Below are 13,799 nucleotides of genomic sequence, written 5' to 3'. Positions count from 1 at the left end.
TAATAACATATATTCAAAGATCTGAGCACATTTTCATGACTTTTCATAAATAGCACACCTACAAGTTCATAGCGCGGCACTCGGTGCCGATGACCACTAAAACTGTACACGACAAGACCATATTTTCCTTGAAACTACAGTACGTTGAAATTGCATTTAGCATTTGCTGTAAACCAATTGTGTTCACGGTGGCATGTGATGAGGTGGATAATGCAGGTTTATCCACTGCCATCTACATTTAATAAGAACGACAAATTCAAAGCTGGTCAGCGAGCGCTGCTCTTCTATAAACCACAGTAGTTTATCTTCCATAATATTGCCTCTGTTTTTACAGAGATAATAATGTTCAGCGTGTTGGACATGGTTGCAAATTATCCCCGAGTGGGAATCAAATGGGTTTCTAGCATTATTCTTTAAACACTGCTATTGCAGCCGTAACGGGAGCTCATTCACTCTGACACATCCACCTTGGGGAACAATTCCTGCGAACGCAAGATGAGAGGATGGATCAAGAAGGAATGGAATTGTATTAGAGTCTCTTGCGAGGAGTCTCGCTCTCTACCTGTGTCTTCGGGGGGAGATTGGTTTTGGAGGCGACAGGGCTATGGTATACAAAGAGCTTAGGCGCTCTTGGATCACTCTGCCAGATTTAATCCCAGGTGGAAAAATTGGAATTGTGGCTTTAATTAAATCACAAGGAGTAGCTCTATACCCAGCTATACAAAGCACTTCAGCAAATTGAAGGAACGTACGTGTTCGTGTTCTCCCCCCGGGTCAAATTGAGTGTCGTGCATAATATGTCTGCTCTTCTGTGCCATGCACAGAAGGACAAATTAGACGGATGATTTGCAATATTTACAGTTACTAAAACCCCCTGTGGGGCTGTGCGCATGGAATGCGTGTGTCAAATTTGAAGTTGGTGGGGCGAGTCGGTTTTCGAGTTACGTGGATTTCAGACGTACTGTACATACACACGTCGTACAGAGACTTGGTGCATCTATAGATATAGATGGCATTGCTGGAAAGAATAACACACAGAACTCTGTAAAAAAAACCTTTTTCCTCATTTTCTGTACAGTGTTGTTTTTGTCGACTAAAACTAAAACTAAAAATGTTCGTCCATGTTCCGCTCTGGTGGTGAGCTGACCACCGGAGCTGAAATAACATTGAGCGGTGGTGAGTAAAAACAGAGAGAAGGGCTGGAGCGGTGGCGGTGGTTTGCTCTTCACCGCGGCTCATGACGTCATGTTGTAATTCGGTGGTCACCCCACCACCGAAAATCCAGACTATGTATGAGCCTTAAAACTGAGACTAAATATACTGTCGATTTTGTCAACAAATAAAAACTAAACTAAAATGTTAGGAAGGGACTAGTGGACAAGAGATCCAGTATAAATTAATTAGTGTAAAATTCAGTCATTATGACGGCACCAAGGCCCGCCAAAATACATTTTAGTCGACTAAATCAACAGTAGATTTAGCGACAAAAATCTCATGATATTTAGTCAACTAACTGGACTAAACACTAACACATTTCAGGTGACTAAAACGTGACTAAAACTAAATGAAAATATTTCAAGAGACAGATTTTCTGCCAAAAACAACACTGGTTCGTATTTTTACGTTTGTTGCATAAAAAGGCTTTGTTTCTCTCTGTAGGAACGGAGGCTGGACGCCGTGGTCGTCGTGGGGACAGTGCAGCACCACGTGTGGCACCGGGTTCGAGCTCCGCCAGCGCTCCTGTAACAACCCCTCGCCACGACACGGGGGCCGCGTGTGTGTGGGACCGGGCCGGGACGAGAGGTGAGCCAGGCAAAGATTTAGCTCTGAAAGAATATATATTCAATGATTTGCGACACATTTTCACGATTTTTCAAAAATAGCAGACCTCTTGTAGATCTGCTATTTTTCAATAGCTAGAGTATAATATAATGCTTGAAACTGTCACAATACGAGGCAGGAGGTTTTCGGACCCAAGGTCAGGACAGAGGCAGAGAGGCAAAGTAGTGGAAATACAGGTTTATTACCAGAATCCAAGAACAAACAGGAACGAGAATGAGGAATGAATCCAAGAACAAACAGGAACGAGAATGAGGAATACTTCACTAGGCACAAACACCAGTGACAAAAAACAATGATCTGACATGATAGAACTCAACAAACCAGGGCTATAAATACAGTAATACACACAAGGAAAACAGGGCGCAGGTGAACACTCCAACTGTTTTATTGGGGAATTTAAAAATAACTATAGACTAAAATGTTAGGGACTAGTGGACAAGAGATCCAGTAGGGTCTATAAGTCATTTTACACTTGGTTGCATGCTGAAAATTGCCGATCTACAAGCTCACGTTGTGAGCAATTTTCAGCAAGTGTAACAGTCATTACGACGGCATCAAGGCCCACCAAAATACATTTTAGTCGACTAAATCAACTGTAGATTTTAGTAGACTAAAATCTTATGATATTTAGTCGACTAAAACTAGACTAACACTAAAACATTCCAGGTGACTAAAATGTGACAATGTGCTGCCAAAAACAACACTGCCTTACAGCCTGTATAATTGTCTGTACCTACTGCACAGCAACACAGCTCTGGACAGACAGGTCATTTATAGGAATAGGAATAGGGATTAGTTGCAAATGGTATAATTGCTTGGCTGCTTGCAAGACAATGACAATGGCATTCATTTAGCATCACTGCACACATTTTACTACAATGTGTGTGTATTCCTTCAACCTGACAGTCCCATTAAACTAGGCTATGTTTAATTTCCATAGCCTATATACTGTACATCCACTTACTTGGAAATGGAAATGTAAGCTACAGTATATTACAGTATACACATAAAAGTAAAACGTCTAACTATGCTCTCATAATGTGCATTCATTAGAGCCATCTCCATCATTGTCCTCCCTTGATAATACACTTCTGCCCAGTGCCCACAGGCACAGATAATTCATATTTTATTATTATTATTATTGAAAAACAGTTGCTTTATGTTAGCCTATCGCTGCTATCGCTGTGTGTATGTGGAAGCTCTGCCCACAGAGGTTGTCGCATTTAAAAATATATATAATGAGGGGGAGGTGAGAGTGCGCGTGCAATACTAATACGTCACACTATCAGTGTTTATTTCATTGGCCCGTTTGACTGTCAAGGGTTCAGCCTCCAGGAAGAAACCCTAAATACAAAGTTAATACACCATTGCACATAACAACGACTCCAGGGTGGCTAATGAAGTACTGTCACATCATAGACACATGCAAAACTGCAAAAATTGTGGCACTCATCTTTAAAATCGATGCCGTTACTATATCGTTACACCCCTGGAGGTGACAGAACAGAACCAAACCCAAAACCTTTGTTCTATACTTTGATATCGGAGTATATTTGATACATTTGATTACTCACTTGGATTATCGATGTTGGTCTAGTAGTGTTGTTTGAGTCACAGTCTCTCCATTTAGTTTTCGTCAGTGAAAAAAGGTAGTCGACGAACATTTTTCGTCTTATAGTTTCAGTCGACGAAATCAAGACTGTGGTTAACTGATCCCTATGTTCCCTGTGGTCCAGGTTCTGCAACGAGGGCGTGTCCTGTCCCCAGCCCATCTTCTGGTCCCCCTGGGGCTCCTGGACCAAGTGCAGCACGGAGTGCGCCGGAGGCGTCCATTCCAGGGTTCGAACCTGTGAGAATGGCAACAGCTGCGCAGGCTGCGCACTGGTACGACATGTTCACACACACACATGCACACAATGCGGATACGGACATCGTGTATAAACGCACGCGGACACACATATCACTAGCTACTCCCATAAAAAAATTGTTCCTGTGTTCCCCGTGTCCCCTAGGGTAGGTATGTATACCCTCATATGTTATCCTCGTGTCCCCTAGGGTAGGTACCCTCACATGTTCTCCCCGTGTCCCCTAGGGTAGGTATACCCTCACATGTTCTCCCCGTGTCCCCTAGGGTAGGTACCCTCACATGTTCTCCCCGTGTCCCCTAGGGTAGGTATACCCTCACATGTTCTCCCCGTGTCCCCTAGGGTAGGTAACCTCACATGTTCTCCCCGTGTCCCCTAGGGTAGGTATACCCTCACATGTTCTCCCCATGTCCCCTAGGGTAGGTGTACCCTCACATGTTCTCCCCGTGTCCCCTAGGGTAGGTATACCCTCACATGTTCTCCCTGTGTCCCCTAGGGTAGGTACTGTACCCTCACATGTTCTCCCCATGTCCCCTAGGGTAGGTACCCTCACATGTTCTCCCTGTGTCCCCTAGGGTAGGTATACCCTCACATGTTCTCCCCGTGTCCCCTAGGGTAGGTAGCCTCACATGTTCTCCCCGTGTCCCCTAGGGTATAGGTACCCTCACATGTTCTCCCCGTGTCCCCTAGGGTACGTACCCTCACATGTTCTCCCCGTGTCCCCTAGGGTAGGTACCCTCACATGTTCTCCCCATGTCCCCTAGGGTAGGTACCCTCACATGTTCTCCCCGTGTCCCCTAGGGTAGGTATACCCTCACATGTTCTCCCGTGTTTTGAACTATTTGAACTATTCTAGTATCTTCTTCAATAACTTCTGATCTAACCTACTGTGAAACACATTAGGTTCAGGTTTAGGTTTATTTATTTAGCACATAGTATACAAAATAGACGATACATATCAAAGAACAAAAATACTGTGCAAGGAAAGGTAGAAGCCAGCTAGCTTATTTGGATTCCTTTCCTGTATGGAAGAGGCCATCGATTAAAACAGATTAAAAGTTCATTAAGAACAATACAAAAGACTACAAGTTGCCAAAGGGAGCAGCTGTGCAATAAAGAAATAAAAACACAGAGACTGCACAAAAGAAGATATAATCACATCAAACTAAATCTTGTAATCTACAGAGAGTTTAATTCCTGATTCTCTGCTTCTACAGTTATGAGAACGGCAACTTAATGTCCTCAGTCCTCATCTCTTCGGAGACACTCATATATTAACTGCAAGTTGTAAATGTAATTATCGTAAGATACATTAATCTCATAATTGTTAGTCATTATGTAATTTGCACATGAATAATGCGAGCAAGAGAGAGAAGAGAAAATGAGGTAGAGAGAGTATACTCTCACACTGAACACACTGTTGTGTGTTGTGTGTGCGCACGCACGCACGCACGCACCCACGCACGCACGCACACACACACACGCAAAGAGAGGGGAGAGGGGACCAAGTAGAAACCTCTGGGTGACTCCAGTCAATATAGGGGTTTAAAGCGACTGCACCTGCTTTAATATTATTTTGCTCTGGTTTCTGTTGATTCATGAATGTTTATCCAGAGTTTAGGGAGACTCAACAGTTCAAACCTCTGAGAACCACAGGCAAACAGATTCATGTTCTAAGAGACCAACACTCCACTCGCTGTTATGAATTCCATTGCTACACTGATACCTTGAACCGCCACCTTGTTTTTATTTTCTATGTGTACCATTTTCTTATTCTTTTACTGTGTTTATGTGATTCATGTTATCTGCCTGTTATGCTTTTGCTGTAGCCTACACCAAATCGTACCTTCGGGGACAAACAAAAATGAATGAACCCATTTAGACCTGCGGACGATTCTACAAATGTCTTCTAAATTACGACCATGTTTTTATGTCAGTCGTCAAAGATATATGTATTTGGCCACAGAAATTTGTCTGAAAATATGTTGTTCCAGGGACCCCCTGCAGAAGCAAAGATTTGAGTTAAAAACGTTCACTCTGAAAGAATATATACAGTATTCGAAGATTTGCACCACATTTTCACGATTAAAAAAAAATATCAGACCTACAAGCGTCAAGCGTGCCACCGAGTGGCGCGCCATGAGCTTGTAGATCTGCTATTTTTCAATAGCTAAAGCATAACATAATGCTTAAAACCGCCCTAAATGGGTTAACCTGACCCTGAACCTGTATGACTTCCATCCGACTCCCTCCAGGAATACAAGGCCTGCAACCTGGAGCCGTGTCCGGAGGTGAAGCGCAACACGCCGTGGACTCCGTGGATGCCCGTGAACGTGACGCAGGGCGGCGCGCGCCAGGAGCAGCGCGTGCGCTACATGTGCCGCGCCCACCTGGCCGACCCGCACGAGCTGCAGATCGGCCGGAGGAAGGTGGAGACGCGCTTCTGCCCCAATGACGGAACGGCCGCCTGCGAGACCGACAGTAAGAGAGAGAGAGAGAGAGAGAGCTCGTTAATTTGTATTGATAACAAGGCACCTTATCGATCAGGCTTGTCGAGCCGGGTTCTTATCGAGCCCACTATCGAGCATTTTCTACTATTTTGTGGAAAGGCGGGAGACATTCAATTCTGAACAGAACCAGTATAATTTACTCTAGGGCCAAATACATTACTTTTCTAACAGACGGATGGCAATTGACCTTTTTAACTGGTTAATGTGTGTACCGTCACTTAAAAAGCTAAATGTCTTTACAAGGACAGCGCTGGTTGGCAGGTATTTATTCCTTGATTGCCTCTTGTCTTGATTGTTTAAACATGACGTCATGGGCCGCTATGCTCGATAACAGGCTTGATAAGCCCAATGCTTATTGATAACGGGCACTCGACAAGCTTGTTATCGGACACACACACACACACACACACACACACACACAGTGTACAGGGCCATGACATAGGTCATGGATCCGTTAGATCCCTCAGCCTGTCACAGGGTCACAGTCTAGTGGTGTGTGTGTGCGTGTGTGCGTACGTGCGTGCGTGTATCAAAGAGAGGGGAGAGAGAAGGGCAAGACTACTCAGGCTTGCAGTCCTTAGCTCTCCTCGTCTCGGCTATACCTTTTCCTCTGCCCTCTGGCCCCTCCATGGATTACCTGTTGGCCCCGTGGTGTCAAGCTGTCAATCCCCTGGAGGCTCCTCAAGGCATGCTCCCACCCTGAGGGAACCCCACCACCAAGGAAGAGCCACACATCCTACTAGAAATGCGCCACGTCTCTGTCTGTCTGTCTGTCTGCGTGTGTGTGTGTGTGTGTGTACGGTTGTAATGCACGTAACTCGAGAACCGTTTGACCCACCCACTTCACATTCGACACACGCGTTCCGCACCCCCACAGGGAGTGCAGTGCCAGGTATCGAGTTGGTCGGATCCACGGTTCTCCAGAACAACCACAAAAGGCTCTGGTCAGGCTCTGCCGCAGTGGGCCTAATGAGGCCAACTCGTTTCACCTGGGCCAGGTTCTGCCAGTGGGCCTAATGAAGCCAACTCCTTTCACCTGTGCAATTTCCACCCTCTGCCTCAGCCAATTGAGGCTCAACCATTCAGGCTCTGCCAGTGGGCCGAATTGATTGACAAGTACACTTTTCAGTTTGCAGTCTTCACTCACAGGCACATACACAGATCTCCATGTGGGACACCTGCCGACAGTTAAAACTGGTGCTATGACAACGAATATCATTACGTTTCCCAAGTTGCATAGTTCCCAAGTAGGCCGGTGGCCGACTGCGACAGGCATGTACAGGTCCTGCAGTGTACTCCTTGTTTAATTTTTTGCTATTCTCCTCCAGATTTTGTCCAAAAATCCTGCAAATCGTTACACAGTATCTCTATAGAGCGGCCCTTTCAGAGCAACGAACGGCCCAGGAAATGAAATGCAATGCATTCTGACCATAGGATTTTCTTTAAGTATTTTTTTAAAGACGGTTACGCCGCGGACAAAGCCAACTCGGATCATGACAAATCATGACAATGAACACAATATTTTGGGTAGATCAAATCATTAGAAAGAAGAAAATAAAGGCAGGAGACAACACTATTTGTTTCGTTTTTCTTCTTATAAATTATTTGATCGACCCAAAACATTGTGTTCATTGTCATGATTTGTCACGATCCGAGTTGGCTTTGTCCGTCTTTAAATAAATACTTAAAGAAAATCCTATGGCATTTCATTTCCTGGGCCGTTCGTTGTTCTGAAAGGGGGAGGGACTGCGCCGCTCTATTGTCATGTGCTCAAGACGGATCTGTCCGATATTTCGTATTCCATCCTAATTGGCTCACATTGGCTTTCAAAGTTTGCAGGACTGGCCCGTTTTTGAACAAAAAGCCTCAAATCATGAACGCAATTTACGTGAAATCTTTCACAGACTTTCCTACTAGGCTGAGGAATATATCCCATTCCCTTTTCACATTGGCCTGTTATAGCGTGTAAAGAAAAATGCCTCAAATCATCCAATTTCCATTTAAGGCATAAGAACAAATGGCACCCTTTTCACATTGGCCTATTATAGCGCCACCAGGAGGCCACAACATGACCTGCCCTGGTGGAGACCTGTGCCCCGAGGGGCACTTTTTCTAGTTTAGTTTAGTTTAGTTTATCTTTTTTAGCACATAGTTATAAAACAATAGACAATACATATCAATGAACAAAATACTGTGCAAGGAAAGGAAGAAGCCAGCTGGCTTATTTGGAATCCTTTCCTGTATGGAATAGGTCATTGATTAAAACAGATTAAAAGTTCAATAAGATATAAGAACAAGACAAAAAACTACACATTGACAAAGGGAGCAGCTGTGCAATAAAGAAATAAAAACACAGAGACTGCACAACAAAAGGGCAATAAACAATTTACAACAACAGAAACACAAAAGAAAAGAGAACACGTCAAACTAAATCATGTAAACTACAGCGAGGAAGAAATAAGACATTGCTTTAGATGTTTCTTGAATATTGGCAAGGATAATGAGGACTTTAGTGATGCATCTAGAGAATTCCACAAAACGAGGGCCTCTATAAGTTTAATGAATGATTGATGTTTTGATGTAATTCAAAATCATCTCTTTGCCTTGTGGGGAGTGAATGTCAGAAGTAACACGAAAACAAATATGAACAGAAGAGGAAATGTCTTGTTTGCATTTTTATTTATTTATTTAAACGTAAATAAATAAACTTGGCTTTCTAGGGAAAGTCCCATGTATATACAGTATGTACAGTATGGGGTTTTGGGGAACATTTTTGGAGATGATGGCATGTCCAAAATTGGGATACCAGGCAGGCTCAAAGTGGTTAAGAGAGACACCACTCTTTTCCCTTTTTACCTCCTTTATGATGAATTCCTGTTCTGTTCTCTGTACGTCTCTAAATGTTTTGATGAATTGAACAAGGTGGACCCTCTTGTAAACAAGTGTAATGCTCTATTGGGGTCGTCCATTCACAGTTGACAGTCTTTGTATTGAGTTGTGCTTGAAACGTACTTTTAATTCTACAAACTTAATAAATACTCAATCAATATTAGGCGGTTAGCATATCTATAGCAACACCGAAGGAGCACCAGAGCGCATATGGGGTCTCTGAGCGAGCGCATTTCCATGGTGTTTACAAGTGCAGAGGTTGTTCCGGCCACGGAACATGCACGGAAAGAGCAAGTAGAAACCCATGTATTATAGCTCTGGTCAGGCTCTGCCACAGTTAGCCTAATGAGGCCAACTCCTTTCACCTGTGCAATTCCCAGCCTCTGCCTCAGCCAATTGAGGCTCAACCAATCAGGCTCTGCCATGTCCCCCCCCCCCCCCCCCCCCCCCTGCAGCTCTGGTTGAGGACCTGCTGAAGAGCCCGGTGGTGAGGGTCGCTGCCGGGGGCGCCGCGGGCTGGTCGTCGTGGGAGACGTGGTCCAGCTGTTCCCAGAGCTGTGCCAAGGGCTACCGGACGCGCCGGCGGTCCTGCTCCACGGCCGAGGGCAACAAGAGCGCCCCGGTGTTCTGCCGCGGCTCCCCCGTGGAGTACCAGGACTGCAACGTCCAGGCCTGCCCCGGTGAGAGAAGAAGATATACTACTAGTACATGTCCGCTTTGCAGTGCGTGCGTGTGTGTGCGTGTGTGTGTGCGCGCATGCACAATGTGTGTGTGCGACGTGCGTGCGTGCGTGCATGCACAATGTGTGTGCGTCCTATAGAACCACACAGTTTAATGAAGCTATTTTCAAACTCCACATACACAGTCGGTATTTAAAGAACACTTAAACATAATTGTGTTTTCCGTTGTTGTTTTTCCGAACACATATTCTACACCGTACACACATCTTCACATACAGGGCTGATTGGGCACCTGTGAGGCTGCTGTACGTGTGCTGTATTATTATTATTATTATTATTATTATTATATATTATTACATCGAGTGCATCGTTATCTCCATTAGCTAATGGTTAACGCCAGCAGCAGCAGCAGCTGAGTGGTGGCTGAGAGTTCTTCTTAGCTCGCTTCTCAACCTGTGCGTCACAACATAATGAGAGGAGCCGTGCGCCCGCTAGCCGCTCTAATGCACTGACTGACAGCCCACGCTCATTAGACTGGACTCAGGACAGCTGCTGTACTGTACATACACACACACACACACACACACACACGTGTACACTTCAGCGTGAGAGGACACACTTACATACTTACAACAATAATGTTGTAAACACAATGCAGTATACACCCCGCTCTGCACACATGGAAATAAATATCACACAAGCATAATAATTAGCATACTGTATCTCTCCAGTGCACGCACGCACGCACGCACACACGCATGCACGCACGCAGGCACGCACACACGCACGCACACACGCACCCACGCACGCTAGAAATAGGCCAGTGTATGTTCTAAAAGGCTAACTTTGAATATGTATGAACGACACCTCCTGAATAAATGATTAATCGTTGGCTGTAGAGTTGTATTCAGAATGGTCTAGCATTGGTTATATCAGGGTCAGTTAAAAGTATATCTGTCAGCCTGCCACGCCACGCCAGAGCCTGCAGGAACAATACTGTCCACCAGGGGGCTCAACGACGTTTGGCTGCTGGGGACCCCCCGGGGCTTGGCCCATGTCTCGCCTTTATCTCTTATAGACCCCCTTTCCACCGCTTGGTTCCCAGTTCTTTTTGGTTCTTAGTCCATGAGCCAGAGCTCCAAAATTGGTTGGAAAAACTGTACCTATAAATTGTGTATAGGAAGTAAATTAATACATGATAACCCTTCCACAGTAGTAGCTATTTCATATTTTCGATTATTTTGCATATTTTCCTACATAATGCCTCATTTGCATATTTAAAAATGTAAAATGTGCAATACAATAAATCATTGTCTTCGTGTAAGTACTCAATTAGGGACGTTTCATGGTGATAACAATCTAATATAGGTATGGTTTTGCACACTCAATTAATAATTAACGTTCCAATTTTTTGAGCTCTGGCTCATGGACTATATTATAAGAACCAAAAGGAACTGAACCCGGTTCCCATTGGGAACCAACCGGTGGAAAACGGGCCACAGAGCCTGTCAGGGACAATTAGGGTGGGAAGTGACAATATGGACAATGACAAAAACAGAACATGAGTCAGATGAGATCATTCTGTTAGTGGTGATAACTCAGATTATAGACAGGAATGGGGGGTGATGAGGGGGGGGGGGGGGGATTCAAACAAATAATAATAATAATGTGCGTCATTCTGTATGTGCCGTGTGTGCGTGATAGAGAGAGAGAGGCGGAGAGATGGACAATAACTGCAAGAGATAGTGAAAGGACTAAGGCACAGACTGACTGACTGACTGACTGAATGACTCCATGTACCAGCACATCTTCACCCTTTTCCCCACAAATATTCCTTTTTATATCCTTTCCGTTGCCAGAGGTCCCTCCTTTCAGGCTGACTGTGTGTATAAAGCCTCACAATAGAAGAAAGGCATGCGTGTGCTCCCGAGCATATAATAGAGACAGTTGCTTTGGGAGCTACTATACTATGCAGCTGTGAACGTTAATTAATTCTGCTTTCTGATTATCTTCGACAGTCTTTTTTTGCACCTGACCGATATTTTTGTGACCTGTGGGGGGAGTGTTACCTGGCAACCATAGCTCTGTCTCACCATACTGTACAGTACGTTCATCTCCACATTAACCCATTTTGGGACATAATGTTTATGACACCAAAAGGGGTTCCCTTTTGGTGTCATAAACATTATGTTATAATTTAGCTATTGAAAAATAGCAGATCTACAAGCTCGTAGCGCGCCAGTGGCGCTAGTCAGTCAGCCAGCCAGCCAGCCATATTATCATTTTGTTTATGTAGTAAGGCTTCATGTAAATCATTGGATGTTTTCTTTTCTTTTTGTACGTGTGTGTGTGTGCGTGTACATGTGTGTGTGTGTGTGTGTGTGTGCGTGCGTGCGGTAGTTACAGGCGCCTGGTCATGCTGGTCACCCTGGTCCCAGTGCTCGGTGGGCTGTGGAGGCGGTCACTACCAGCGGACGCGCTCCTGCAACAACCCCGCCCCCGCCAACACAGGAGACATCTGCATAGGACTCCACACCGAGGAGGCCCTGTGCAACACGCACACCTGTGACGGTGAGCCGGACGCACGCACGCACACACACACACCAGTGTTGGTTTTGACAGCCGATTTTAGTTTTAGTCATAGTCTCTTGAATGGTTTTCATTGAGTTTTAGTCTCATTTTAGTCACCTGGAATGTCGTAGTGTTAGTCTAGTTTTGGTCGACTAAATATCATAAGATTTTAGTCGACTAAATCTACAGTTGATTTAGTCGACTAAAATGTATTTCGGTGGGCCTTGATGCTGTCGTAATGACTAGCGCGACGTGTTGTGAGCTTGTAGATCGGCTATTTTCAGCATGCAACTAAGTGTAAAACGACATACTGGATCTCTTCTCCACTGTATACTGTATGTAGTCTTAGTTTTAGTAGTCGACAAACATTTTTCGTCTTGGCGTGCACACACACACACACACACACACACCACTCACTGTCAGTGCGGTCTTTGCCCGGGCCAATCAGCCAATCCCCCCCCCCCCCCCCCCGCAGCTTGCCCTTTCAGTATCATCCTTCTCTGTTCTCTGTCTCTCCTCTCTCTGATGTCCTTTCTCTATAATGAATTAAAGCACTGACTCATGGCACGTGAAGAAGAATTACTTTTATACGATGTCATTCCCCCGCTGCGTCCCCCCCCCCCCCCGCCCCACGTCTCCTGCTGTGAACTGCAGCCAGCGGTGCGTTCTAGAAGCAGTGTAGCTGAGCTGAGCATGCACTAAACCCCCCTCTTTGAGCAGGTTCCAATTCGCGTGTGCGCGCGTGCTGTTGCGTGTTTCCGCGCACATATACATTCCGTTGTGTTTGTACGTACGCATGCATACACTATTAACCCATTTTGGCCTGACATCGACATTTTAAAAATGTCTTATAAATCCTGACAGTTTTCTGAAAAACGCCATGTTTCTATGTCAGTCGTTCTCAAACACTTTCATGTCAAGAACCCCTAAACATATATGTAATTGGCCGCCGACCCCCATCTGAAAATATGTTGTTCCAGGGACTCCCCCCAGAAGCAAAGATTTGAGTTAAAAACGTTCGTTCTGAAAGAATATATATTCCAAATTTGCGCCACATTTTCACGACTTTTCAAAAATAGCAGACCTACAAGCTCGTAGACCTGAGCTTGTAGATCTGCTATTTTTCAATAGCTGAATTATAACACAATGCTTAAAACACCAAAAGGGGTTACCGCCCAGGATGGCTTAATTCCGTCTCCAGGAGAGAGGAATGAGATGCCAGATTCGAGCAGTTGTTTCCCCTTAACCTTCCTTCCCTCCACCAAAAAGCCTGCCGTTCATTTCGAATTAGCTCGACTGTCACTCACACACGTACGGACGGGAGGGGGGGGACATAATGCTCACCCGTCAGCCTCTCTCTGCTAATTACAGAACAAAAGAAAGGTAAATGGCTTTTCTGTTTGGCTTTCCGCATGCCTTTCACCCTGATGCTAATCAGACTC

The 13,799-nt window shown here is 45.0% G+C and overlaps 1 protein-coding gene across 4 annotated transcripts in view; it reads left to right on the top strand.

Annotated features, from left to right (window-relative positions):
* The window catches only part of sema5ba (sema domain, seven thrombospondin repeats (type 1 and type 1-like), transmembrane domain (TM) and short cytoplasmic domain, (semaphorin) 5Ba), a 151,800-nt gene that overhangs the window by 121,153 nt on the left and 16,848 nt on the right, over nucleotides 1–13,799 (top strand). For 2 of the 4 annotated variants that reach the window (XM_083776084.1, XM_083776082.1), the window contains exons 13-17: nucleotides 1,660–1,803; nucleotides 3,579–3,726; nucleotides 5,963–6,188; nucleotides 9,562–9,786; nucleotides 12,187–12,357. In XM_083776084.1, coding sequence (XP_083632210.1) covers nucleotides 1,660–1,803; nucleotides 3,579–3,726; nucleotides 5,963–6,188; nucleotides 9,562–9,786; nucleotides 12,187–12,357 — 914 coding nt within the window. The remainder of the gene's footprint in view (nucleotides 1–1,659; nucleotides 1,804–3,578; nucleotides 3,727–5,962; nucleotides 6,189–9,561; nucleotides 9,787–12,186; nucleotides 12,358–13,799) is intronic. The other 2 variants (XM_083776083.1, XM_083776085.1) reach the window with 2 other exon arrangements.

The sequence above is a fragment of the Protomyctophum parallelum genome (assembly GCF_964188405.1).
Source record: "Protomyctophum parallelum genome assembly, chromosome: 11".
Classification (NCBI taxonomy): Eukaryota; Metazoa; Chordata; class Actinopteri; order Myctophiformes; family Myctophidae; genus Protomyctophum; species Protomyctophum parallelum.
This window is presented reverse-complemented; position numbering and strand designations above follow the sequence as displayed.